The following is a 26,140-nucleotide window of genomic DNA, read 5'->3' as shown; positions in this document are numbered from 1 at the left end:
CTTTTCGTTTTGTGCTAACTTTGAGGAATGGAGTCAGCATTGATCTGTTTTTTCCCTCCTTCCCCCGTACTCGACATGCTTTATACGTTCCTGCAGATCGGACTGAAGGTGGAGCTAGAGCTTGATTTGATTTTATTTTGGTAATTGTTGTGGTGTGACAGTTGAGAAAAAGCATTACTAAAATACGTGTACAAATAGGTATAAATGGAGCCAATGTAACTTAAATGCTAAAAATTAATTACAGTTTGAGAAATATTTTAAGTGTTTAATGATATTAATGGGCTCGGTTGATTCCTAAATGCTTCAATGCTTAATATTTAAAGACTTTTAAAATTAGTTTCATGATTTAAGTGATGAATTCAAATGGAACTGTCTGTAGTAACTTGTGAAAAGCATTCGTTAACTGTTCCCGAGCGCCGTATGTCTATGAATAGAGAGCGGGGGAGCCACGGCATGTTTACCTGTGTTCCTTTCGAAGCACGATTTACGCTCTGTATGGATGTTAGAGTACGACAGCAGGCTGCTTGCCGGTCCGGGTGAGAAGTAATGCTCGGATTGAGCCCTGCGAAGCAGAGCTTTCTGGTAACGTCGGCGCGGGAGGAGTTGTTGAGGTGTTAGGGCAACAGCGGGACGGTGAGCCTGCACGCGACTCTCCGGAGCCAGAGGATGATAGAAATATTTTGATACATATTTTTGAATATATAAATAAACCTTAAATATTGTGAGATGAGAGGAAGTAACAATTAGTAGCGAGCTCTTTTTCCTAATTGGTATCTTGGAATACAAAATAACTTGGATTTCAAATTGTATAAAGAGTAATTTTTACATCTCAGCATCAATTTTACCGTCCTGAAGAGCAAATAGACTACAATACAGCATCCCAAGAAAATCTAGTACGGTGTAAAAATTTTAAGGAACTTCAGTATGGAGGATAGAACAGTGCAAGAGTTAGTTCTGAATATCCTGTTAATTTTAGTGTGCCTAATTTATTCAGTCTGATGGATTCAGACTGACCACTTTGAAAACGAATAGGCGGGTAACAGCATCACGCTGCGGGGATGGTAGAGATGGAACAAAAAAGCAAAGGGTGAATTTTTGGTGTAGGCTCGGTTATCGATGGCAGCTTGGCTGGTGGGCTCGGTGGCAGGTCGGCACAGGCTGTCGGAGGAGGGCTTGAAGAAAGAGCTCGCTCTTCTCTTTGCATCGCGCATCTCTGGTTTGGCCAGATACGGAGGAAGGGTAAGTCCTGACCTTGTGAGGGTTTCGTGGACTTTGTCACAGAAAGAGCACGACCCCTGACTTCTCGCTTCTTATCTTTCTGTTAAAGATTAATAGAGGGGAGCGAAAAGTATCTTGATGGGAACTGGGAAGAATATCCTTAGAGTCGCGTAGTAGAGAAGTTTGGAGGAGGCTTTCCTTGCCCTGAGCAAGGTGCCCGAGTGGATCCTGCACCGAGCAGGGGGTTGGCTTAGAGGATCACCAGTCTCGGCAGTTCTCTGGTGGTGTCTCCCTTCATTTGCTCTCGCTGATGATTCCGGTGCTCTACCGTTCATCGTAACTTTTTTCCTAAAAAAGACTTGTCAGAGTGGACAGGTATTAAATTTATTTAGTCTGTCAACACCATTCAGAAATGTTACTTGAGTCCAAATGAAACGAGCTTGTATTTTTGCTTTTTCCCCTGTTCCTTGGGGCAGGCTGCTAACGTTCTGGTAGTCTGGGCTGTGACCGGCAGAGCGCAGCAGAGCTCTGCTCCCAGCCGCCCGCTGCCGCGGCTCCTCTCCTTTATTTATTTATTTTGCCTTCTCCTACATTCTGTTGGGAAGGGCAGGTGACCTGTCGAGGGCATTCCTTAGGACACCACCATCACGCTTCCACAGACAGGCAGGTGCTCACACTCGTGTGCCGCTATTCCCGCGGCGTTCCGTTTGCGGGCTGGCGTCCCGAAGGGTGGCGGGTGCGCTGGCACGCGCTGTGCCGACCTACGTGGGCTCTGCGCCCGGTGGAGGTGCGGCTGCCGGCGGGGGCGCGATACACGCCCCAGCGAAATGGGCTCTATAGCAGAGGTCAATGGTGATTAATAGCTAAAATATTTTGGTTATGTTATATAGTTATTATATATGTTATTAATTATTATGTATTATATATAACTATAGTTTTGCCAGTAACGTGACCGTTGCCAGAGACCATTTCATAAAAAGTTACCTACGTTGCATCCTGAGGAAATAACTGCATTGTATTAATAAATAGGGAATACGTGAATAAATCAGTGCATTGTAGAATATAATTTGCAGCTATTATTTATTGACGTTTAATGACTTCTATTCTGGCTTCAATTATGCATTATCTGCTTCTCGTGGCAGAGGTATTCAATAAGCATAGTTTATTCATTCCCCAAGTTGGCCACGGGGAAAGGAGCAGGATTTGGCGCTTGCTCGGGTGCCGATTGCGTGAGGCCCTGGCGCAGCGGGCTGGCCGGCGCGGCAGCTCCCCCGAGAGGAGCCTGCGAGGAGGGCCGCCTCTGTTTAATTTTGCTGCCATAATCCCTGCGACCAAACGAGAATTTTCCTTCTGGTAGTGCCTTGACTTTGTCACGTAAGTGAAAGAATTTTAATTTGAGGAAAGACAGCAATTAAAAAATACTTGGTTCTAGTGGCACAGCAGACGGTATTGCGGATTTTGCCAGGTCTGCGCTTGGTTGCTGGAGAGCCTTTTGCTAAGTTTGGAATGTTGCTCTGTGCCTGTGTTGTTCCTGTCTGCTTTGTTTGTTACAAAAGGAGCACGTTGGAATAATGTAAATGTTTCAGTGCAGTTGTGGAGTGTCATCCTCTGAAAGTGAGCAAGAACTGGCGAGTGCAGCAAGCAAACCAACAACTGGACTTGCTCTTCTCCACATCAACATCATATAGTAAAATATACGCGGGTGTGCATTCCCAGGAAGCAAAATATTAGCAGCCTTAAATTAAGAGTCTGCAAATAAAGCACTAGTATAGAGCCAGACTCTTCCCAGTGGTGCCCAGCGCCAGGACAAGGGGCCATGGGCACAGCCTGAAGCAGAAGAGGTTCCAGTTGAACGGGAGGAAGAACTTGTTGACTGTGAGGGGGCCCGAGCCCTGGCCCAGGCTGCCCAGGGGGGCTGTGGAGTCTCCTTCTCTGGAGATCTTCAACCCCCGCCTGGCCGCTGTCCTGTGCCCCCTGCTCTGGGTGAGCCTGCTTGGGCAGGGGGGTGGCACTGGGGGAGCTCCTGAGGGCCCTGCCAGCCCCGGCCAGGCTGGGATTCTGTGAAAAATGAAGAAATCCGTGCAAAACTTAAAGCAGTCAAGTAGTTCCAGGACTAGAAATGGTTACTGTCTTGAAAAAAGTCCTTGAGAGAGAAAATAAACGGTACATATGGATGTCCAATTTTCCAATTATAAAATGGTAAGTGGAATATGCATTTGTGTTGTGATTCATAGCGATAAATACATTTGTTAGGGTTCAGAAGTAGAATGGAAAGGGTTGAAAAATGCCAGATAAGAGGTGTTGGTAGAAATAATGCAGTTGTACAGCTCGGCAGACTTTCAGCGGTGACCACTCCTATGGCCCAGGGTATTTAGGGCTTCATGAGATGCGCACGTTGCTTCATGGCAGTGAATGAGGGAAGCAATATATCAGGATGTATATAGCATATAGGGTAAAAACCTATTGTGCATTGGGGTATATGTACAGAACGAACACAATTTTGCATGATGGACAGGGTGTATGTTACTTGTACAGTCTGTATGTATTTATAGTATATGTGTGTATATACACATACCTGTTTGTAAATGCATACATGGTGTGTGTATATATAAGCAACTGCAGGCCTTGTTAACTTTAAATATCCTGCTGTGAAATGTGCTTTTCTGGCTTAAAAAAGACCCCAGTGAATGGAAATTTTAGAGACTTCTGAACTGAAGGAGTTGTATTAATGTTGAGGCTGTTGAGTTGTAGATGAGAAACAGCACAGGAGCCTCGACTGTATCGCTTTTATTGCTGATATATTAAGAACTCTGGAGTTACTTCTACTGTCAGTACAGGTTGATGTTTTCTGAATAAACCATTCAGCCTGTTATCGGTTGTGGAAAAAATAACCATTTCTCCGGCAGCCCTTCCTGGACCCGCGTAGGGCCATGGTTCCTCTGCACACCCTTCGACTGAGCACGGGGTTTAACTTCCGCCGACGCAGGCATCGGGAATGCTGCTTCATCACTGAACCTCCTCACTGCGTCTCCTGTAGGCTTTTCTTGCTCTGACTGTGTAATTCTGTGCAGCAAACACAAATATTCGACCTTATGTCCTTCAGGCTGTTAATTAGATTGTAAAAGAGGAGAAATCGTTTTTTACTTACACCTGGACAGCGTTTATTTCTGTTAAGGGATTCTCTTCACGTGTTTGAAGAAGCAAAGTACTTGTTGGTTATGGAGAGAATAAAATTCTCGTAATACTTAAAAGCTTATTTTAACATTCTTTTGTCTGATCGCCTTTTCTGGCTTTTTTCAGCTTTTATCCCATAGCATTTTAATTTTCTTTTTCTTTTTTTTTTTTCTTCCCTTGGGAGGAAGGGAAGGAGGAAGAAAATGGACTGAAGTAGTAGAGTGAACAAGTGAGGCATCAATTGTGAATATGGATGAATTTATTAGTAGCTTATTTTCCAGTATTATAAATTGCTGCTTTACTTCAATATCCAATATGAAATATTTAATGTGTTTTAAGCTTAATAACAAAATACAGAGATTTTACTGTTCCTTGGAGTATTTTAGAATCAATGAGAAAAGACGGAAGGTCACATTTCTATCTAGAGCTCTATTTATCAGATAAACTTTTGTAAGTGAAATTTTAGGGATGTAAAGCTTGATCACAAATCTGGAATTCCTGACGTAGTGAAAAATGCTGCAAAATTATTTACTGAATTTTTCATAGCATTTGTCGTAAGGTGTTTTGTACCCGTGTGAGTTTTTCAAGCTTCCGTCATCCACAGCTTCCTTAATTTGTGAATCAACTTTGTGAAAGTGTTCAAGTAATCCAATTCAAGTTTCACATTTTTTAATTTTTTAATTTTCTTTTTTTTCAGGGGAATTTACCTAAATATTCACATAACTCCCTGATGGTTCAAGCTATAAAGACTAACTTAACAGATCCAGATATACACGTGCTCTTCTTTGATGTAGAAGCCCTGATTATTCAGCTGCTGACGGAGGAGGCCTCCAGACCCAACACTGCTCTCATTTCCCCGGAGAATTTACAGAAAGCCTCTGGCGGGTCCGACAAAGGAGGCTCCTTCTTGACTGGTAGACGAGCAGCCGTCCTCTTCCAGCAGGTCAAGGAAACAATCAAAGAGAATATAAAAGAGCATCTTCTCGATGATGAAGATGAGGATGACGAATCGATAAGACAGAGAAGAGAAGACAGTGACCCAGAATATCGCTCTAGCAAATCTAAGCCATTAACTTTATTAGAATATAACCTAACCATGGATACAGCAAAGCTTTTTATGTCCTGTCTTCATGCCTGGGGCCTGAATTCTGTTCTAGATGAGCTTTGCCTTGATCGTCTTGGGATGCTTAAGCCGCACTGTTCGGTGTCCTTTGGCCTCCTGTCTAGAGGCGGCCACATGTCCCTGATGCTCCCTGGCTATAATCAGCCTGTAGGCAAACCGTCATACGATGGTCTGGAGTTAGGAAGGAAAATGTCCATTACAGAAGGACTGGGGAAGGGGACGTACGGCGTATCACGTGCCGTCACCACTCAGCACCTCCTCTCTGTTATCTCGCTGGCCAACACGCTGATGAGCATGACCAATGCAACTTTTATCGGAGACCACATGAAGAAGGGTCCGACCAGGTACGGCAGATACTTGCTCGAACTTGTGATAACTTTCTTTCAGAGTCTCTATTTCAATACAGCATTTTATTCTATTTAATTTTACTGTTTGCTGCATTTAGTGGCTATAAAAAAAATTTGGTACCTAGATGGAACTAAATATATTTCTTCTTTCTTGAACGTAGTATTTTTTTATGCCACTGTTCTAAATGGAGTTGCGTAACTTACAGCGTTAATAGAACATGGAGTTGTATGAATGTGTGTGCCAGTAGGTCTGAGAGGCAGTTTTTGCCTTCTTTTTAGTACTTATTGTTTTTAAACAGTTTTTATAATGACTAGGTTCAAATGCTAAATAAATCAAAGCATACAGCGGAACTTTTTATCACCAAAAAATAAGCTTACCTGGGAATTGTAAATGAGATACCTTTTTTATTTTTTTTCCCTCCTGTCAAACCAACTGGTTTTTATCAGGTTGCTTTTCAATGTTTGCTTGTCACAGTAGCTTTAGCATCTTTAGCAAATAATTTATTTTTTTTTTAAACTCCTTCCTCTCTCTCCCCCTATCCTCCTCTTTCTCCCCCTTCACGTACATTTTGTGTTTAGGCCGCCTAGGCCAGGCACTCCTGAGATGTCAAAAGTGAAGACAGCCCCTTCAACTTCAAGTCATGCAGCCCAAGGACAAATTAAGCAAGGTAAAAATCACTCACTTTGGAACAATTTCATACGTCATTTCAGCTCATGACACTGAAGTTATCACCTTACCATCAAGTGATGAAAAATACTGCTAGCTTCTACGTGGGAGGAAGAAGTAGTGTAATATTTTAGATAAAAATTTGTAATGACTAAGACCTGTTTAAGAATCAATATAAATGCTGATACTGTCCTGAAGTCAGTCCCTGACAATGAATTTCTGCATGTTTTAAGTGGTCCCAAACATTCTGGTGTTGAGGTGATAGCAAGAGGTTTAATGTCTGTAACTAAGGGCCAGACAGACTAATACAAAAATGTTTATGTAGGTTATAAAGTATAAAGGTAAACGCATCTAAGTAGCATGTGTATGTTTCCTTTTTACGAGGAAGGAAGAATCACAGAATCACAGAATGGTTTGGGTGGGAAGGGACCCCCAGAGGTCACCCAGCCCAACCCCCCTGCAGGAGCAGGGACACCTTGAACCACATCAGGTTGCTCACAGCCCTGGCCAACCTGGCCTGGAATGTTCCCAGGGATGGGGCCTCCACCCCCTCTCTGGGCAACCCCTGCCAGAGTTTGTTTTATTTTAACACTGCTTCTGCCGCTGCTGCTATTTTCACCGCTTGCAGTTCTGAAAGATGGCAGTGGATGCTACTGGAGGATCCTGTAGTAGTCTGCAGTGTGTCTGTCCTTCAGTAAGCGTAGCGGCTATGGAAGTAGAACGGCATGTGATGTACAAGAAGGATCCACACGAGATTAGATGTGAATTTTCTGCTGGAGTAGAGTGGAGCGGGGACTAGAGCTTCCTCTGGGCAGCAGAAGCACACGGGAAGAGTCCGGATGAGGACGGAGAGATGGACGATGCTGGGCCATCTTGTCTAGACTGGGCTCTTGCCTAGAAAGGCTGGACAAGATGATCCTTGAGGCCCCTTGCAACCTGGGATTCTGTGGTCCTATGAGGAGGAGGAGGTGCCTTCCTGCTCGCTCTTTAAACTGGAGCTGCTGCTTGGCAGGACAGATGAGCTGCTCCGAAAGAGGAGCTGTGGGGATAACGGGGGAATCAAATCCCCGTGGGACCTGGTGAGGGTTGTCTGTGGCTTGAGGGAAATGTATGTTTGTCACCTCGGCCACACGTGCTCCGCTGCCTGGCAGCGCGCGGAGGGGAGGTAAACCCAGCGCTGCTGCGCGTACGGTTCTCTGGGATTTCCGTGGCTGGCAGCCCGGCTGCCCGCATCTACTGGAGGGCAGAGACAAAGGTTTCTCTTTTTATCCATAATGGATTTAGGGTTTATTTTTTTTAACTAATTTATCAAGCAGGTATCCTTCAGGAATTACTTGAAATTTCCTTTGAAAATTGCAATTATCTTTTATTTTTAACCGTTAAAACTTTGTCTTTTCAAGCTGTATGAATAGGCAGAAACTTGCAATTTGTAAAATGATTGCATTTTGCAGAACATAAATGCTTGGTCATTGTGGCATTTACCACAATGTACGATTTTAGAGGTGTACATTACAGTCACATGTACATCTTTAGGTGTATCTTTAAACTGTGGAACTGCTCTCATATTAGAGTTAGTAAGCAGAGCAGGCAGCTTAGACATCAACTGTGCGATTTTTGTTCACTTGCGTGCAAAAAAGGAGGATGTGTATGTCTGAGGAGGAAGCTTGTCCATCAGCAACGCTTGTGTGCATTTATTCTTTTCCTAAAAATAAATATTAATTTACTGTGATCTTTGGAAAGGAAAATCAGTTTCAGGACTGGTATGCATGGAGCTGCTTTTCATGATCAAGGGTGCTGCATACATAGAGAAGTTGCAATCAGTAACAGGCAGAAATAAAAAAATCAGGGCTCTTGTCTCAACGCGTGGGGCTTTTTTGGCTTTGTTTTTTTTTGTCCTGGCTTTTTTACAGCCGTTTACTTTTCCTCTTTGAAAGATAGTTATTTGAAAGGTCAGGATTGACCAGAGATGGTGTCTGCATGGCAAATGCAGTGCGAGGAAAAACATTGGTCACAGAGAGGGTCTGTGTCTGTGTTCTGTTTTTAAAGGTACAGTTCCATTATGGTTTTTCTTTCTCGAATGACAACTGTGTAATTTTACTTTGAAATAGCTTTGCTAGTTTGGGGGATAGACATACTTTAGTTACCCGGTGAAACCATTTACAACTTCGTGAGAAATCACTGATAAATGGAATAAATGGAATTCTGTGTGGTGTCAAAAATGTACAAATATGCCTGTTCCTAAATTGGCATTTTTTCCCTGTGCTGGCAGCACATCTTGCGTGCTCTCGGGGAAGATGGGTTTGCTTCTAAGCAGTACTCCTAGGCCACGAGCTTCCTCGGTGCCTTGCCTTCGCCTCCCGTTGCGCGCTGCTCGCAGTAGCTGGCTACTCATCAACTTCTAGCACTATTGTTCTGAAAAATAAATGGAAGATACAATGGGCGCCCGTTCGGACACACTTGGTGTCCCTCGGTTTGACCTGTATTTGTCCTGAGGTGCGCACAGCTCCGTGCCGCTCGGCTGCTGGGCCAGCTGCTTCCCTTACGGCGCTCCTTGGGATTGCTGGCGCTGGGAGAGAGCTGGCAGCGATGGCAAAGCGAAGCGAGACGGCAACTTCAGAGTAAGGCTGCAGTTTCCGTCTGGAGCGGGCTGGTGTTTTTTACAAAGTCTCGTTCATAAAATAAATAGCTTTTTATACTACTGACTCTAGGTTGTGCTGTTATGGGGTGATTTGCGCTAGTCGTCCTGTCGCTGTACGCGTGCCATCGTGATGCATTCGTGTGGCAAGGATGGAAAAAGTAGTTTTGATGCAGATGTCCCACAGTGACAAAAGACGTTCGCTGCGTGAAAAGCAAACGGACCCTTGAGAAGACAATGCTTAATCGGTTCAGGAGCTTGAGCCCATTGTTGTTCTGCAACGGAGTAAGAGAGGGGGATTAATTTGAAGATGCTTGTGCATGACATATGGTAATTTCTCTATAGGAAGGAAGTGTCAGATAGTGACCCCTAAATCTCCAGGTTGACCTCGGGTTGTGGCATGTGTGTGCCATAAGGTCTGCACATCTTTTCATGTGATAATATTAAGTCATGAAGCATTAGTGGAAGCATAATGTTTAGAACTGCTTTTAAATTACATTTGCACCAAGAAACGCTGCAGTTAACAAAATAAACGTCACGGGTGCTGCTCTGAGTGCCACGCTCGAGCTGTGCTCTTCCGTCGTTGCTCGCCTGTAGTCGTACACCGTACGCTTCCTATCCTTCTGCTTTAGATTCTTAGCCCTCTCCTTGGCACAGGCTTAAAGTTATTTGAAGGGTGACACGTTTAAAATGAACCTATATTAAAACTACCCATCGGCAATACATTCTGTGACATTTAGGGGTGACAGATGGGGTGGCCCAGGTCGAAAAGGGGGTTATTTCTAGGGTTTTTAGTGAGCGGGGGAAATCCCAAATCTATCTAAAGATGGGAAAAACACAAGAAGCCGTGAAATCCCTGGGTTTAAAATTGTTAACCGTGCTGTCAAGCCAAATGTGGCCATTTAAAGACAGGTTGGTACCCGCTTTATTTACAGGTACCGCTGTCTTTCCCACCACGCCAGGGTCTGTTGGTGTATCCGTGTTCCTCTGCAGTTGCATGTCGTCTGCTCACTGGCATTGCACTTCTTGTAAAACCTAGAACTTTTTTAAGTTTAATATGATCACAGTTTCCTCCAGTTCTTTTGGTTTTCATTCTTCAGTGACAGTAGTCTGTTTTTCAGAAGCTGCTATCCTCACTTTCCTTTTTTTTTTCTTTCTCTTTATTTCTTCTTCTTTCCTCTGCAAGTCGCTCCCGCTGTTTCTTCTAGCGCTGAAGCTGGTCACTCTGGCTCTGACACTGCTCCTCCTTTACATACCTGTTTCTTAGTCAATGAAGGTATTCTTTCCTCACTTTTCTATCTATTTGTCTGTTGCTCTCAACTAATGTCCCTTATTATTGTTATGACACGACCTTAATTTGATCCATGTAGGAATTTTGCTTTGCAAAAGAGAGAGGCGATGAGTTTATGTTTGTATGCTTTGCCATGAACGCTGGTCGAGGGCGAGCAGGTCTGGTTTGTGCCTCGGACTGTCTAAACTCAGTTCTCAACGAGCGTATCAGAGGTGATATTTTGGATCTTGTCCAGGCTTGCTGTTGGCTTTTGACAGTCGAGCTCAGCCCTTGCTGAGCAGGGGTCGGGCACCGACGCTCTGCACCCACCTTGCAAATGGAAAGACTCAAAACGTAATCGTCCTTTTGAAAGGGAAGAAACAAAATTATTTTATGTCACTTAAATTTTATTTTTGGTGATTATGAAAACGTGGCTTTCATTTAAACCACTTGGGGTTTGTGCTGGGGATGATTTTTTTCCTAATAAATATTTATCCACATTCTTCAGAATGTCTTTCTACCAAAAAGATTTTGCACAAAACCCAACCAAACCCCCTTTGTATCCTGTAGGGAAGTTGCTTTAAATCAGAATTTTTCTGCCCTTATTACTAAGCTCTAAATTCATGCTTTCATGCATCTCAAGTACTAGAAACAGTGCTGTCAAATTGCAAATTCCTCTTTTAAATCCATTTTTCGTTAAGGAAAATTGACATAATGCTTTCTTTTCTTGTAGCACCATGAAGAACTTTAGTTAAGATATTTAGATTTTTATGCTCGGAACTGCTGACAATTTAAAAATACAGATCTATATTGCTCCGGTTTCTCAAGTCAGCATAGAGCATAACACTGAAAGAATTCTTTTGCCTGGAGTACTTCACAAGCCTTTCTGTGGGCGATGTTGTTTGAGCTTGCCGTGCTTATCGTCGCTGTTTGAGCCACGCAGCGTCGCAGGCTCGCAGTGTGGATGCACCCGGAGCAAACACGTCGGAGCGGGGTTGAGATGGGAAGGGAAGGGAAGGGGAGCAGACAAGTGTGCACCTGTACATACCTGCACGCCCTTAAAACAGGGCGCCAAAGTCTGCGGCACCTTTCTAGTGATGATCCACATGCTGCGCTTTCAGGCATCGAATTCTATCACACTTGCCTGTAGGACATTAAATACCATAAGTAATGCTAATTATGGTTTGAACAGGGCATCTAAATCTTGAACTCGGAGCCATGGCTTGTGCTTTTGAAAAAAAAAAAATTGGCCACAATCCTTTTAGGGATATTTTTTTTGTGTTTAGGATGTATGCTGAGTCTATTCTTAAGGCTGCAAGTTTAAAACCCGAGCATGCGACCTAGGTACTGCAGGCTTTCGGAGAGGGGCTGGGGGGGAAGAGGGACGCCGTGTTGAACCGGGACTGATCTGAGGCTGTCTCCTGCTGGTGTCCCAGCTGACCCGTGCACGTGTTTGAGCTCTTGAGGCATGCCTGGTGCCTCTCCTGTCGGACGCAGAAAGCACATGCACGGTGCAGCCTGCCCGGGGCTCGGTGGGCAGCAGTGAGATGGGGGAGCCCCGGCCCCCACGGCAGAAGCAGCAACTCTCTTGTTCTGCTGCAAAATTGGTTCTGGGATTTTTTTCCTCTCCCTCTTTCTCCCACCCTCTCCTGAAGACCTGCTGCGTACCAGGCCAGCGGCCAATGTAAATGTACTTGATGGCATTTTGAACTTAAAATTGCTTTGGTGCTTATGATGATTGCCTTCCTGTTGTGATGTGTCTTAACAGGGTGGAGCCAGCTGGCCGCTATGCACTGCGTAATGCTCCCTGACCTGCTGGGGCTGGATAAATTCAGACCTCCTCTTCTGGAGATGCTGGCTCGCCGGTGGCAGGATCGATGCTTGGAGGTGATTTCAGTAGGAATTTTGTGCTGCTAGGTTTTGGGGGGTTTAAGTTGTCTGTTACTCACCACATTTTCCCTTAGTATAACAAAAAAAAAAATTTCTTCTCTGACACATGTTCCTGCAGTTTTTATTTCAGATTTAGGAAGTTAATTTTCTAGTTAACGTGTCAAAATGTTGAAAAAGTTATCCTGTCTAAATACAGATACTTTTTTTTTTTTTTTTTTTTTTACCTTCTGGATGCTGTATCTATTTTTTTTAAATAAATTATTGGCTTAAAAGCTTCCAGGATTCCATTAAAAATCTTACTAGGATTAAAAAACCCTACCTTATATTTTTCAAGAGACTGCTGAGTTGCTTTATTTTTTGGAGCGTGTACACAGCAGCCAGTAAATGGTTTGTCACCCAGCTGTGTGATAAATGGCGAGTGGGCCCTGACACTACACCTGTGCTGGTGTGGCAAAAATTCTGTTGAGTGTGCAGCTTTCCAAGTGGGAAGGGAGTCACGGAGCTGGGCTGGAGGCTGTGGGACCTCGGCAGTCCCGTACCTTAATTGGGAATACGGTTTTGGCTACCCCAATGCCTGTTCTTTTGCTCGATAGGACGTGCTGCGAGATGGTTTCCTGAGGGGGGAATTACTTTGGAACTCATTAAAACTTGTAAGCAACAGACGCCCGGTTACTGGATATCCTTGGGCGTCAGGGCAGCGTATTTATATTCCATTTGTCCACTGTGTTTTTATTCCACCTTGATCAAATCACTTAACTTCCTTGTGCACTAAAGCTTTTAGACCAAAAATAATGTGTGTACTTACGACTGTTCATGAACTCTTCAGATGGAACAGGGGATACCAATGGGGAACAAATAGTGCAAGATGCTATTTTGTATTTGTTGGGGTAAAAAGCCAGATTTTTTTTTTAATGGTGGGAAACCTTTTTAAGTCTATTTTTCTCTGCTTTCACTGTTTGGTCTTCTGTAATACATAGTAAATGAATGGATCTCATGTGAAAAAAATACTTTTAAGAAATTTTTTGTTTTGCTTTTATATTGTAACACTGATGACACTTGGGAAACTTCACTCATTGCACATTTGGAATTTTGGACCCAACTTTGGCAATGCTGTAGGGAAGGGTGATCACAAGTTGCTTCTAGAGAACTAGAGGCTTGGTGGCCTTGAGCGCGTCAGCGCAAACAGGAGGCTCAGCCTTATTTCCCCGAATGAGAAACCGGTCTTGCCGTCCACTCCGCGGGATGGGTCTTGCTGTCTGTGCCGAGAAGGGCGCGTCCGGGGAGGCTGGCCGGGAGGCGGTGGGGCAGCTGTTGGGTTCATGCGCTGCGCTCCCGCTGGGGACGGAGTTGTGACGTTCATCCCTGCTTTTCCCCAGGGGCTGCACATCTTTGGTGTGCCCAGCTGCGCGTCGCCACAGCTGGGGCATGTCCTGTTCCTGCTTATCTTGCTTCTGCTGAGGTGGGGAGGGGTGAGAAAACATGAAGCTCTTCTAAAAGCTTAGTTTAGTTTGCTGGAGAAGTTTTTTCTTTTGTTCTTGCTAAACGATACTGAAAGCATACTGATGAATATTTGACGTTCCTGTTGGCTTTACAGGTAAGAGAAGCTGCCCAGGCCTTGTTGCTGGCAGAACTCAGAAGAATCGAGCAGGCAGGTCGGAAAGAAACCATTGATGCGTGGGCTCCTTATTTACCGCAGTACATCGACAGTGTTATATCCCGTAAGTACTGCTGTGTTGAACCTGAAAAGAACCGGGTGGCTAGATCAAAGCAAAAAAAGGCATTTTGTACATAATATTACAAACAGTCCTACCACCTAGGGGAAAAATTCAGGTTTATATAAAAAAGTTCAAAGCCATTAATTACCAAGTGCTGCAAGGAGACAGTTGGCAAAGTTTATTCTCCAAATAAGTTAAATAACTACTGAGCACTATTTAATCAGTTGTCTTTTTCTCCAAAGTAGCGATTTTCATTTTATTCATTGTTATTAAAGCAGAGGGTGTAGAGAGTCTAAGCGTGTACTCTTGGAAGACCCGTCAGCGTCATGAGATACTCCATTCAATTATCCATCTAGAGACTTGCCTGTGTAGAATCATGTCCAAAGGCACCTGCCTTATGTAACAAACCAGTAAAAATTCATATTTTCATAAAAGAGAATGTTTGCTTTTAAGTTGCAGGTGCTCATCTTTCTTAAAATGAGATTCTTTTTCCACTGAAGGATGTAGTTTCTATTCAGAGAAAGATCTCCGTTAAATACCAATTGATTTCCAAGAGATGTGTAATAATCTTATTAAATCTAAATTGAATGCATAAATTACACGGAACACAGTACATTAAAGCGATGTTGAGAATTTGTTGGTAGGACTAAGCTGCTGTTAATTACAGCCTTCAGCCGTGTAGCATTTGCCTTGTTACGGGGATGGTGTTGCACCGTTAGATGTGCAGCCAAGCAGTGAGCAGTAAGTGGAAGTAGGTTGTGTGTACATGCCGAAGGGCCTTGATTCATATTGATAGATATCTGTGCCATTTGGTGTATCAGGATGTATCTTTTCATTGATCTTCCGAGGTCGGCAATACTCAGTTTGTAGAATACACCCTCAGTTGCCCTCTACTCCCAGGAGTAGCTGCGATAGCAACTGTTGATGATTACCGATTTCTTTTCCCTGGGGTGATACTGGATGACCTTGTTATGGGCATAATTGTGTTGGTGAAGTGTACATAAACCACTCCGTAGTGCCTGCTTTAGCCACGTGGCTTCCAAAAAAGGAACTTCCTTCTGATGTACTTGAAAACAACCTGTAATTCCTATGAGTTTCAATAATTTGCTATTTCTGGTACTCCTCATGACTTAAACAATTACATTTCAACGTTTTAGAGGAGGGTACGCGGTTCTGTTTTACTTGTGCATCAGTTGCAAGCATAATATGTTGTTCTGCCTCGTAGGTCTGTGCCCAGGTTAGAGGCATGGCATGCGTTTTTATCATAGAACCATAGAATGTTTTGGGTGGGAAGGGACCCCCAGAGGTCACCCAGCCCAACCCCCCTGCAGGAGCAGGGACACCTTGAACCACATCAGGTTGCTCACAGCCCCGTCCAACCTGGCCTGGAATGTTCCCAGGGATGGGGCCTCCACCCCCTCTCTGGGCAACCCCTGCCAGGTTTCACTAGCAGCACTCAGGGACCGACTGCTTCAAGAAAAAACTTGAGCATTTTGTGTGCGTTGAGTTCAAGAATGCATACAGCAGAGTTTTGGCCTCTGTGTTAGTCATTAGCAAATCAAAGCACGGCATTTGTTTTAATGCTGAATTAGGACGTGCTTATCTATCAGAACAAGAAAGTTTTGAGATGGAGGGAGAAGATGTAAAATAGAGAAATCAGCCGAGCGTGGCTGAATGACGTGAATGTAAAAGTTCAATATTGTGAAAGCGCTGATATTGAAATCATTACAAACAGGTCATGACTAGCAAATGGGTATTCATTTTCTTATATTAACAGTTTTGAATACTATGTGAATTAAGGTGACAGAGTTTGTGGTTCTCCTGAATGATGGGGCTGAGGGGGCATTTAATAGTGTTACCGTCTGTATGAACGTACACAAAGGTGCTGACACTCTGAAGAAGAATAATTACGGTATTGGGAGAAACAAAACGAGGCGCTTCACATGCTGCTGCTGGCGTGAGGAAAGAGTATGTGTTAGTTACGTTGTAAGACGTGATGGAAAAAAGACATTTTTTTAAAGGTCTGGGGAGGAGTCAAAGGGGATAAGCATTATTTAGGATGGCCAAAATGGATGCAACGGACTTCTGAAAAATATAGTTTTATGCTAGAAAGGTGAGGAGAAAAAATATGAAAGATCAAGAAACACGGCTTTGATTCCTCATCCTCCACCTCTCCCAGTTTTGCCCCTTGATACAGGCAAGGGCATAAATTATACAGGGGCATAAATGATTATTGGCATATTTTTGTGTCCAGTATATGTTATAACTCTGCGATAGTTCTTACCTGCGTGCTGTAGCAACAGCGCTTCTCTTGCGCATTGACAGGTTTGTTTTAATTCAAACAAGTGGCAATCACCAGGAGCAGCTGGCTGCTGATCCAAGATCCTTTGTCCTAGGCGTTTAGTTGGCTCTTGGATGAATCGAGCGTGTGGTCCTAGCAAACAGAGGTGACATCTTTCCCCGTCTGTGTATTCGGTGCTCGGGCCCAGCGGCAATTTTGGGACATGACCTTACTCGTACAGATCGAGCGACTGGCACGTCTCCCAGCGTTTTGATAAAATACTTTCAGGAGACTTGAAAGACGGGCAGGCTTGCGCGGGGTTATCTTTTAATAATCTCTGAACTGATGCAGGAGAGATTAGCAGCTCTCCCTTCCCCTTCTGCGGGGCCAGGCCCGCTGTCGCCCCTCGAGCTGCGCCCTGGCCGCCGCACACGCCTGCCGTGCAGATGGTCGGACACGTTGGGCTTTGTTTCGCAGCGCCTCGTAGGGGAACGATAAATCTCTGTTTTATTTGGGCCTTCAGATCCCAAATTGGCATGTCGGCTTGTTGACCCCGCATCAAGCGGGAATGGATGTATAAGTGATGCTATGAATTAAAGCCACGAGAGCGCTTGCAGGTGTTGGTATTTTTCAGGCTCCCACAGGGAGGAAAGCAGTTAAGCTTTCAAAGCTTCATCTTGTATCTACTAAGATTATGTCTTGCGACTGTAAATATTTGCCGTGGCCTTGTCTGCTCCTCATTGTCACAGCATACGGTTGTTTCTCAAATGCTACAAAGTCCGCGGGGCGTTTGCCACAAAGTCGTGTGTCCAGGGGAAGTTCGAAAAGGGAAAAATGCCTCTGCCTTTTCCTGCCTGCTTATTTTTAAGAGCAAAGGCTGTCTTCGGTGTCAGACGGATTCCATGAATTAAATTCTCCCTTTAAAGGGATTCCTTTGCAGAATATTAGGTTTCTATTTTGCTTCTTTTATTTATTTGACTGCAGCCAGCGTAATGTTTTCTTAAAACACTGACGGCATGCTTTCGGGCATCGCTCTGTGCCGCGGGACGCCGGCGAGCTCTTGGTGGTGGGTCTGTCCGCCAAGCCCCGGGGGGACAGATCTGCTTTTAAATATGGGATGTTACTGCAGATAGAAAAATGGCTACTAGGGCTTTAACGGAAAGCAGAAGGTTATCTTGCCCCGGCCTTTGTGTGCGTGCGAGCTGCCCGGATCGATGGGAGCGGTGTGAAGTGAATTAATGCGAGGCAGGCAGGCTGGCCCCGGCTGCCGGCGCGCGGGCAGCGCTGCTCAGGCTCTGCAGAAAGCAGCGTTCCATACGTTCTGCCCAGAAATTAAGCATAGACACCTCTCTTGCTTCCCATGTTGCTAAAGCCCCGTTCAGTCAGGTGAAGGTTTGTATCAAATTACTGCTTCTAAGTGAAAATCTTCCACGCAGCAACACAGCACCAAAGGCATTTAAATAGGAGCCCTTAAATCACGTGTCTCCCTAACCTGCTTCAAATAATAATCCACGTTGCCACTAGAAAGCAAAATAAATACGAGAAGTCTATAATAACGAATATGCCGTTGTCGGGTTTTATGAGTGTATCTCTGGTAGGCTTGTATTTCTGTTAAAGTTTTATTTAAAGCCAGATTAATTGAGTAAAACTTAATTAAACTTGCATCGATTTAAATGGGAGTTCTCATTGAGTAAGGATAGTTTGATTGGACCCCAAAGACTTTGCTGTTTATATATGTGGTTGATCATCTTACTCGGGCAAGGTTTGATGGAAAAGAGCACGAAGAAGTAAGGCAAATAATTTTGTGCTGGAACATTAAAATGTATTAAGTGAATAATGAGTTCAGGCTGCTGGAGTAATTAGTGAATTGTACTAATGGAGGAACTCTCTAGGACAAGTATATCCTTAATTTCCCAGTATTTTCTAGTATGCCGACTGGCTTATTTCTAATACATTCAGGGGGTTTATGATCTTTTCACTTCTAAAATATGCTTTGAAGACATTTTTTGTGAATCACATAGAAAACACCAGTGTCCAGGAATAAGTGTTCCTCCTTACTGGCTCTTCGTGGAGAGGAAACGACCGTTTATTGCCTGATGTGTTTGCGTGATGGCTGGTTTTCTCCCCGTTTGGCTTTATCCTTTCAGTGGTTTGGGGGGAATGTTTTCATCATTCTCATTAAATAGATTTTTACTTATATTTTTATTTTAATTGTATAAAATTGTAATAAACTTTTTCCTGATTTTTTTTTTTATACACTGTCCTTAGAATCGACTCCTGCAAAGGCACTTACTTCCTCTGTTGTGTTATAACTCATCTTGCTAAGCTTTTTAGGAAGGTGTAGCACATGTAAATAACGAAAATCAGCCTCTTTTCAGCATCTCGGGGATAGAAAGTGGGGAAAGAGATGAGGGAATAACTAAATAAACCAAAGGCTTTGAATTTTGGCCCAGCCTAAACCTCCCGTTTAGGGACTGCTTGACCCTTGGCTTCTACCGACTTAGGTGTTCAACACAGCAAATGCTCCCTCCAAGATGAAAGCTCATCGGTCAGAGCCTTCATACTGCAGTCTTCAGAAGGCACGCAAGCTCTTCACCCTTCCTCAGGCAGGGAAAGAAATCAAAGAATTTTAGACTATGAGAGTGATATTAAGGGAACAGCTGGGTGCTTGCTCTGCCTGCAGAGATTAGCAGCTTTTGAATGAACTGCAATGCAGTGCTTAAAAAAATAACCTCTCGACGCGCTGGCCGACTCCTGTGGCCGTGCACAGGTGAACAGCGGCGTTAGAAAATAGTTGGTGCTTGAAGGTGATGACCAAAAAATATTTGGGTGAAGCAGTGCTGGAATCGGGGTGGGGGGGAGCTGGTGAAGACCCCCCCAGAGCGATGCCCGCAGGCTGCAACAGCAGCACCCTAACGGCGAGCTCCTCGCTTTCGGTGCCCTGAACGAGGTTCCTGTGGGATTTGGGAGTGCAGGGGATCTCCGAGCGGTCATGCCAGCATGCTTAATGAGGTGACGTGCTATGGAGCCAGCAGCGTGTTCCAGTCTGGTGCTGTATTTGTTATCACTAGGTTGTAATATCTGTTGGCGTGACGAGGAGGCCGGCCAGAAAGTTATTAGAAGGTACGAGTTGGTTTTGATAGAGGCTACATCAGAATAAGGTTAGAAATCACTGCCAGGCCATCACTCTGTCAGCGCAAGGTGTAAGTAATTACTTATGGCTGTGAATGCTTAGTGCTTAAAAACAGTACTAAAAGAAGTAAAACCTGGCACGCTCGTGAGAAAGTTAATGTTTCTGAACTGGTTTAAAGATGACCCAGAGTTAAATGGCTTTCAAGCTGGGGATTCCCAAACCTGGTTGTACAGCCGGCAGAGGTTCCTCCCTTGTGATTTATTACGGTTCCATCATTTCATTTGTCAATCACATTCACGTGTTTGGAGAAGACTGGGAAGTTATTACGTGAAAACTGCTGAGAACTGAAGGAAGGCACGGCAGATCACCCAGAAGCGACGGAGGAGCGGCAGGTACAGCGGGCACTTCTCCGCTGCCTGGCGCCGAGCCATCGCTGGCGCTCGTGCTGGTCAGCGAGAGCTGTCTGCCTGCCGCAGGGCAGGGTCGTTAACAGAGACTTAATTTCTCGCTGAAATTTGGTTGGTGCTGACAAAGGGCCAGGGTCCTTTTTTTTTAATGGGGAACTTAATGCCCCTGTGGATTGCAAACCTAATGCTGCAATCAGTAAAGCAGCAATCTCTTCATATAATAAGATTTTTGATAGTATAAGCTGACATAGAGGATGTATCGGGAGGAAAGAAATCTTATCAGGGCATCCCTTCGGCCTGCTTTTTAGCTTTCCTAAAGCTCTTGGGGGGAAGGCTCTTTGTGAGGCTTAGCAAAACACTTCTTTTGCCAATGCCGTGGTTGAGTTGTGGGAGGGCTCACACAGGGAATAATTGGAGGTTATAACCGGGCAGCGTATGAACTGGTCAGTGGTGACTTCAGTCGCTTGGTGTTACGTAGTGTGATTTGGGTTCATTATGCAATTTCTAACAGCGACTAACAGAGGCATCCTAACCCAAAGGACGTGGAATGGGTCAGCTGAATGGATATATTCTGAAAGTGGCCTGGAGAAACTGCGCTCTTTTGGCGAGAGAGGTGAAGTGCTGAGAGGGGACGCAAGAGGAGTTCTGCTGGAACTCTGAATTTCGTGGCTAAACGAGTTGCTAGCATGCGATATGTGTATCTAATATTTGTAATGATGGTAGAAGACAGCAGAAAAAGAAAATACAACAGAAATATTTACAGTGTGGAAAAGATTTTTAAAGGATAGGTTTGTGAAAAGTGCGTACAGAATGAAGGGAAACCAGAAAATAGTTGCTCTTTGCTTTATCTGTGTTTCACAGTTACATTGCGTGGTTCAGAATGTCAAAGGATAATTACTTTTTTTCTTTTCCTCCTGATCTAAGGATGTTATCTCCCAAAATCGCTGACTTCTGTGGGTGTTCTGTTTCTTTCAGCTGGAGTAACCACGGAAGCCATTCAGACTGGCAGTGCGAGCCCAGATTCCTTGGGAACGGAAGCAAAAATTCAGGAAGAGGAGCATGATCTGGTTGATGACGACATCGCAGCAGGTGAGCAGGAATAGAGTGAGCGGGTTAATTTTTGACATGCTAGGTACTGTGCAGAGGAGTTGGAACACTTTCTGGCAAATCGTATATTTTTAATGAGAAAATAAGGCTGCTTAGAAGGGAGTGTGTGTATTGGAAATGAAGTTATTCAAAAGTAGAAGAGAGTTGTAGACAAACTAAACACCTGCTTAACCATAACTGCTGTAATATTATTGTGTTAGTTCTGAATCATTATCGATATTTTAATAGAAACCCTGGCAGGGGTTGCCCCGAGAGGGGGTGGAGGCCCCATCCCTGGGAACATTCCAGGCCAGGTTGGCCGGGGCTGTGAGCAACCTGATGTGGTTCAAGGTGTCCCTGCTCCTGCAGGGGGGTTGGGCTGGGGGACCTCTGGGGGTCCCTTCCGACACCAAACATTCTATAATATATGTGTTTTGAGCTCAAGTCCACCTGCAACCCAACATGCTTGTAGCTCTTGAAGAATAAAGGCTTTATACAGTCCTTTATAGTTATCCCATACATTATTTACCTTGGTGAGAGCTGACGGAAGGGTGCTACCATCAGTCTGCTTCATTGAATTGAGTTGTTTTCAACAAGTAAGCGCCTCTTGTCTGTCGCACATAGAATCCAAATGTATTTCATTCCTACAGTACTCCTATAGCTTTTGACTGTTGCTCTAGTTTATTCTGGGCTGACGGGTAAAAGACGAGTTCTGGCCCTTCAAGGCATATTCTGGAATGAGAGACCATACAAAAATACGCATTTAATTATAAGCAGTTAGGTCTTGACTGTTTTTTTTCATGCTTATTTATGCAGTGTCATAGGGAAAATATCTGTATATTCGACAGCAATACCCTTGGAATTTGAATGACTACAGTATGTATTTTAGCACAGTGTCCCGCAGATTACAGAGTGGTGAAAGTGATCTTTTTTTTGACTGAGCTTTGTGTAGATTTTTGTGAAAGCCTAAAAGAGAACTAGTTATTTCTATTGACCTGAAGACAGTTCGTACGACAGATCTAGTTTTGGGTCAAGTCTCTGGCTGAAGGTGCCTGAGACAGGATTGCTGCTGGAGGAAGGACAGCCTGGCTGGAGTAGGGAGCACTAACTCAGGCAGGGTGGGGGTAAAAGGCGAACTGGAAATCGCCAAGAGGGAGGTAGGGTGCTGGGAGCACCTTTAGCAGCTAGGGGACGATGTTGTCAAGAAACAACAGTGACTGGATGGACCCTCGGAAAACATAAAGATAAATTAATGGATGGGTTCGGCGTACCCTGAAACACAGGCTTCCCCAGCATATCCATCAGATCAGCGTTTCCCTCAGGAACATATACTCTGGCTCCGTGGCTGGTAGAGACCACCCGGTTCTCTTTCCGGAAGCTTTAGCGATAGCAGTATTGCAAACAAGCGTGTGTTGTATCTGGGACAGCTTTCTGCCCCTTCGGTGTCGTGTGCTCTTTTCATGGGAAAGGGATTGAAGGTGGGACGCTTGAATGGAGCAAGTCCCAAATTATGTGTGGTTTTTTGCTATGTGCTAGACCCTTGAGTCCTGAGGCTTTGGGAAAGCTATCCGCGAGGTTGCTAGAGTCTGATGGTAGAAGCTATTTTATTTACAGAAAAAGTGTTTCTGTTGCTACAAGCAGTTGAGCTTTAAGAAAGTATCCAGAGTAAAGATGAAATTTTGGTCTGCAATTGAATATAAATAGTTTTGTCTTGGTAGAATAAAATAAAAAAAAAAAGTTTGAGACAATTTAAACTTAACCTTACCCTCAAAAAACGATGCAGCTTCTTTCTCTCACGGTCCTACGCAGGCTAATATTTATTGATTGACTGCACAAAGTAATGCCGGTGTGCGGTGGTCAACAGGATCTTTTTCAGTTCAAATTGAGATTCACCAAATGCTTTCATTTATCCAAATACTTTTTTAAAAGGATCACTTTCACGTCAGTCCTTTTAGAGATTAAAGCGTTTTAGCTTAGCTGGCTGGAAAGCACTGAAGCCTGTTTCTGGAAAATCCTCCAGCAATACTCTACAGTGCCTCTTAAGCATTTAAAAACACACACGCAGGAGTTATTTAGAAAATGGGGTCTCTCTTCAAAGGCACGGAACATGCATGCCAGGATAGCCTTCCGATGGAGTAGCAGTATTTATTGCTGTCTTTAATGCCGGAAAGGCTCTTCTGGGCAACGAAAAGTAGAGCAAATATTTTGCTTAAATAATTCACGTGTGGACAACAGCATCTTTTCCTAGTTGGGCATAAAATCTACCGGCTTCAGTGGTCAGTGTTTTGCAATCCAGAGTGATGGGAAATTGGCTTTTTCAAAACATTTTTCTTTTTAATTCTGTAATTCACGATCTATTTTTATTTTCAATGTAACTTTAGGATCCAAGACAGCATCTGAGTTTTATTTTAGAAAGCCAAATATGTTTTTCCAAGAAATAAAGGAAGAACAAATACTTTAAAGAAAAAAAAACAAACAAACCCCAAAACACCAGCAGCATAGTCCTGTTACGTATTTGGAAACACAAATAGGTGTCTGTGTTTTAACACAAGTGCAGCAGCGTCTGTAGGACACGGCTGAGCACAGAACAGGGGTGGATGCCAAGCGGCACGGAGGCTGTGAAGAAGGCAGCGCTGCAGTGCATCGCTACCGCTGCTGACAGGTTTATTTGCTTACAGAGAAGATGATAGAACAGCATGAATAGGCTGTCTTTAAAACTCCACTGAGTTCACTGTATGGGGCTGGTTTGGCAATGAAGAACGTCAAGGAAGTCACTTTTAGGTTGCAGAAGTGTTTGCCTCTGAGCTGGGCAATATTGCCTTAGTAATGGAAAAAAATAACATTTGGGGGCCCACTGTGAGATATACATTCTGAATATTGTATGGATTGTTCTTATACCTAATCAAAAGAAATTTCTGGCAAGTTCAGAATTAATTTAGTTCTAATGAATTCCCAGGGTAACTGTAGATGTTTCCAGACTTGCGCGAATGTCCGGGCAGCAGCGTTCGGTGTTGCTTGTGGTAGCAGTAGGAATGCCAGGGTTGGGTTAAGACCTTGCCAGTGATGGTGCCACGTACAGTGCAAGGTGACTCTGGCCACGGAGAGCTTATTCTTGTCTCAGGTCCACGAACTCAGACAATCCCACCAGCCCCTTCAGCTTTGCGGAACGTGGAATTTTTCCGTGGCAATCCCATTTTGTAGCAATGACCTTATTCACGTTAGCAGTGACAAGGACACTTGCAAAGCACAAACCTGTTCCTGGTTCTAATTAAACATTAATTTTTTTAAGCATTTTTCCCCCTCCCATGAAATCTGAATGGCGTGTGCAGCCGCCTTGGCTGCCAAGGCTACAGAAGTATGGACTGCTGCGGTCTTGTCGATGCAGGGCTTTCAGAAATGTTCCTCTCTGTTAAATCTGCCCCTGGGCCACCGCGTTGCCCTGTGCTTCGCCCAGCAGCGAGCTCAGCCCAACTGCCGCCGCGGTGCTGTGGTGGAAAAGAAGGTGTTCATTCTCCTTTGGAGCTTGCGTGTGCCGTTGTTCGAAGCAGTGGTGCCACGTACATGTGCACAGGGTGCACGCTGGCCCGAAGAGTTCTGTAGGTAGGGGGTTTGGTCTCATTCTGGGAGATTTGGAGTTTTATGTATGGCTCGCAGGGAGCGAGGGTTTAGATGTCCTTGGGATGTTGTTCTGACCTTAGCAAACAGATTTCCTGCCCCTGAATTGGGTTGATTACAAGATCTGTTGTCTGCTATTGAACAGTTTATGGTTTTTCTACACTTTGTTTTTAATAGCTCCATGAAAATAAAATGTGGGTGGGTGGGAAATGCAAGGCACAGACTGCTGTGACTGCTCCTGTGCCCCCTCAGAATCACAGAATGGCAGGGGTTGGAAGGGACCTCGATCATCTAGTCCAACCCCCCTGCTAAAGCCGGTTCACTTACACCACGTTGCACAGGACATCATCCAGGCAGGCTTTGAACATCTCCAGAGAAAAGAGACTCCACAGCCCCCCTGGGCAGCCTGTTCCAGTGCTCTGTCACCCTCAGAGTAAAGAAGTTCTTCCACATATTCAACTGGAACCTCTTCTGCTTCAGTTTGTGCCCATGGCCCCTTGTCCTGTTGCTGGGCGCCACTGGGGAGAGTCTGGCTCCGTCCTCATGACGTCCACCCTTGAGATATTTGTAGGTGTTGATGAGATCCCCTCTCAGCCTTCTCTTCTCCAGGCTGAACGAGCCCAGCTCCCTCAGCCTTTCCTGGGAGGGATTGCTGCCCTGAGGAGCAGAAGCCTAGCACGGAGACGCGCTCGAGCTGGCTCGCTTGTAGAATGGTAGCGCTCCGACAGGTGGCCTGGCAGGTAGCACGGCTAAGCGCCGTGTTATTGGAGCGCTTCTGGTTTGGTATTTCCATAAATAAAAGCAGGGACAGGTACAATTTTCATTCAGTTCTACTTGAGCCAACATAAACATTTATCATTTTAGGAAACACTGCGATACCGCGTAGTCAATTGCTGCATCAGGATAGTGGGGAATTGAATCGAAATGAGATTTATTCTGAAGGAGCTGTGGTTCCAAAAAGCTGGGAGATGGGGGACGTGGACTCCTTTAGCTGCAGAGGCAAGGCTTGCTCCTTGCTCCAGTCCTTCTCCCGTGTGCTGCTGTGACTCGTTAGTGCACAGAACGGGACGAAGGAACGGTCAGCTGCCTCCTCCTCCTCCCCTGGTGATGCCTTGCAGAGAGCGGGAAAGATCCGTTTGGAAACGTCTTGTTCCAGGTGAAGGCCATAAGCAGATGCTTCAGGAATACTCTGTTCCCCTGAGTAAGCACAAGGAGTCTCAGTCAGGCAGACGCGTACGTATGATTTCTGCATTGTGCAGACATTTCTGATATGAGAGAGTCCCAGCAATTATAGTGGTGCACATGCAAATGTTTATATGGAAAATAAAGTCCAGGAATGCTACTGACAAATGTTTGTCAGCTTGAAAGTTTAGTATTTTAAATCTCTTCTCTCAATATTCACAAATCTATTTTCATGCGTAATGAGCAATATTTGTTAAGCAATAATTATCCTTTAACTGGCAAAATCGGAAGCAAGAAATACCGCTGGATTAACCCAGACTCTAAGCTTAAATAGGTCTCAGTCAGCAGCAAGGTTTGCCTGTGCTGATTCAGCAGCGGGGGGGCTTGTGTCACATTC

At 44.5% G+C, this 26,140-nt stretch overlaps 1 protein-coding gene across 9 annotated transcripts in view; it reads left to right on the top strand.

The window, feature by feature from the left end:
- The window catches only part of WDR7 (WD repeat domain 7), a 147,125-nt gene that overhangs the window by 32,633 nt on the left and 88,352 nt on the right, over nt 1-26,140 (top strand). For all 9 annotated transcript variants that reach the window (XR_004841811.1, XM_035892947.1, XM_009637400.2 and 6 more), the window contains 5 exons: nt 5,090-5,859; nt 6,442-6,530; nt 12,203-12,321; nt 13,919-14,042; nt 20,836-20,949. Coding sequence is in view for 8 of the 9 variants with exons in the window: in XM_035892947.1 (XP_035748840.1) it covers nt 5,090-5,859; nt 6,442-6,530; nt 12,203-12,321; nt 13,919-14,042; nt 20,836-20,949 (1,216 nt within the window). In the remaining variant the exon portion in view is untranslated. The remainder of the gene's footprint in view (nt 1-5,089; nt 5,860-6,441; nt 6,531-12,202; nt 12,322-13,918; nt 14,043-20,835; nt 20,950-26,140) is intronic.

This window comes from Egretta garzetta, unplaced genomic scaffold (genome assembly GCF_000687185.1).
Source record: "Egretta garzetta isolate BGI_Z169 unplaced genomic scaffold, ASM68718v1 scaffold384, whole genome shotgun sequence".
Classification (NCBI taxonomy): Eukaryota; Metazoa; Chordata; class Aves; order Pelecaniformes; family Ardeidae; genus Egretta; species Egretta garzetta.
The sequence above is the reverse complement of the archived record's forward strand: the minus strand, read 5'-3'. Positions and strand labels throughout refer to the sequence as shown.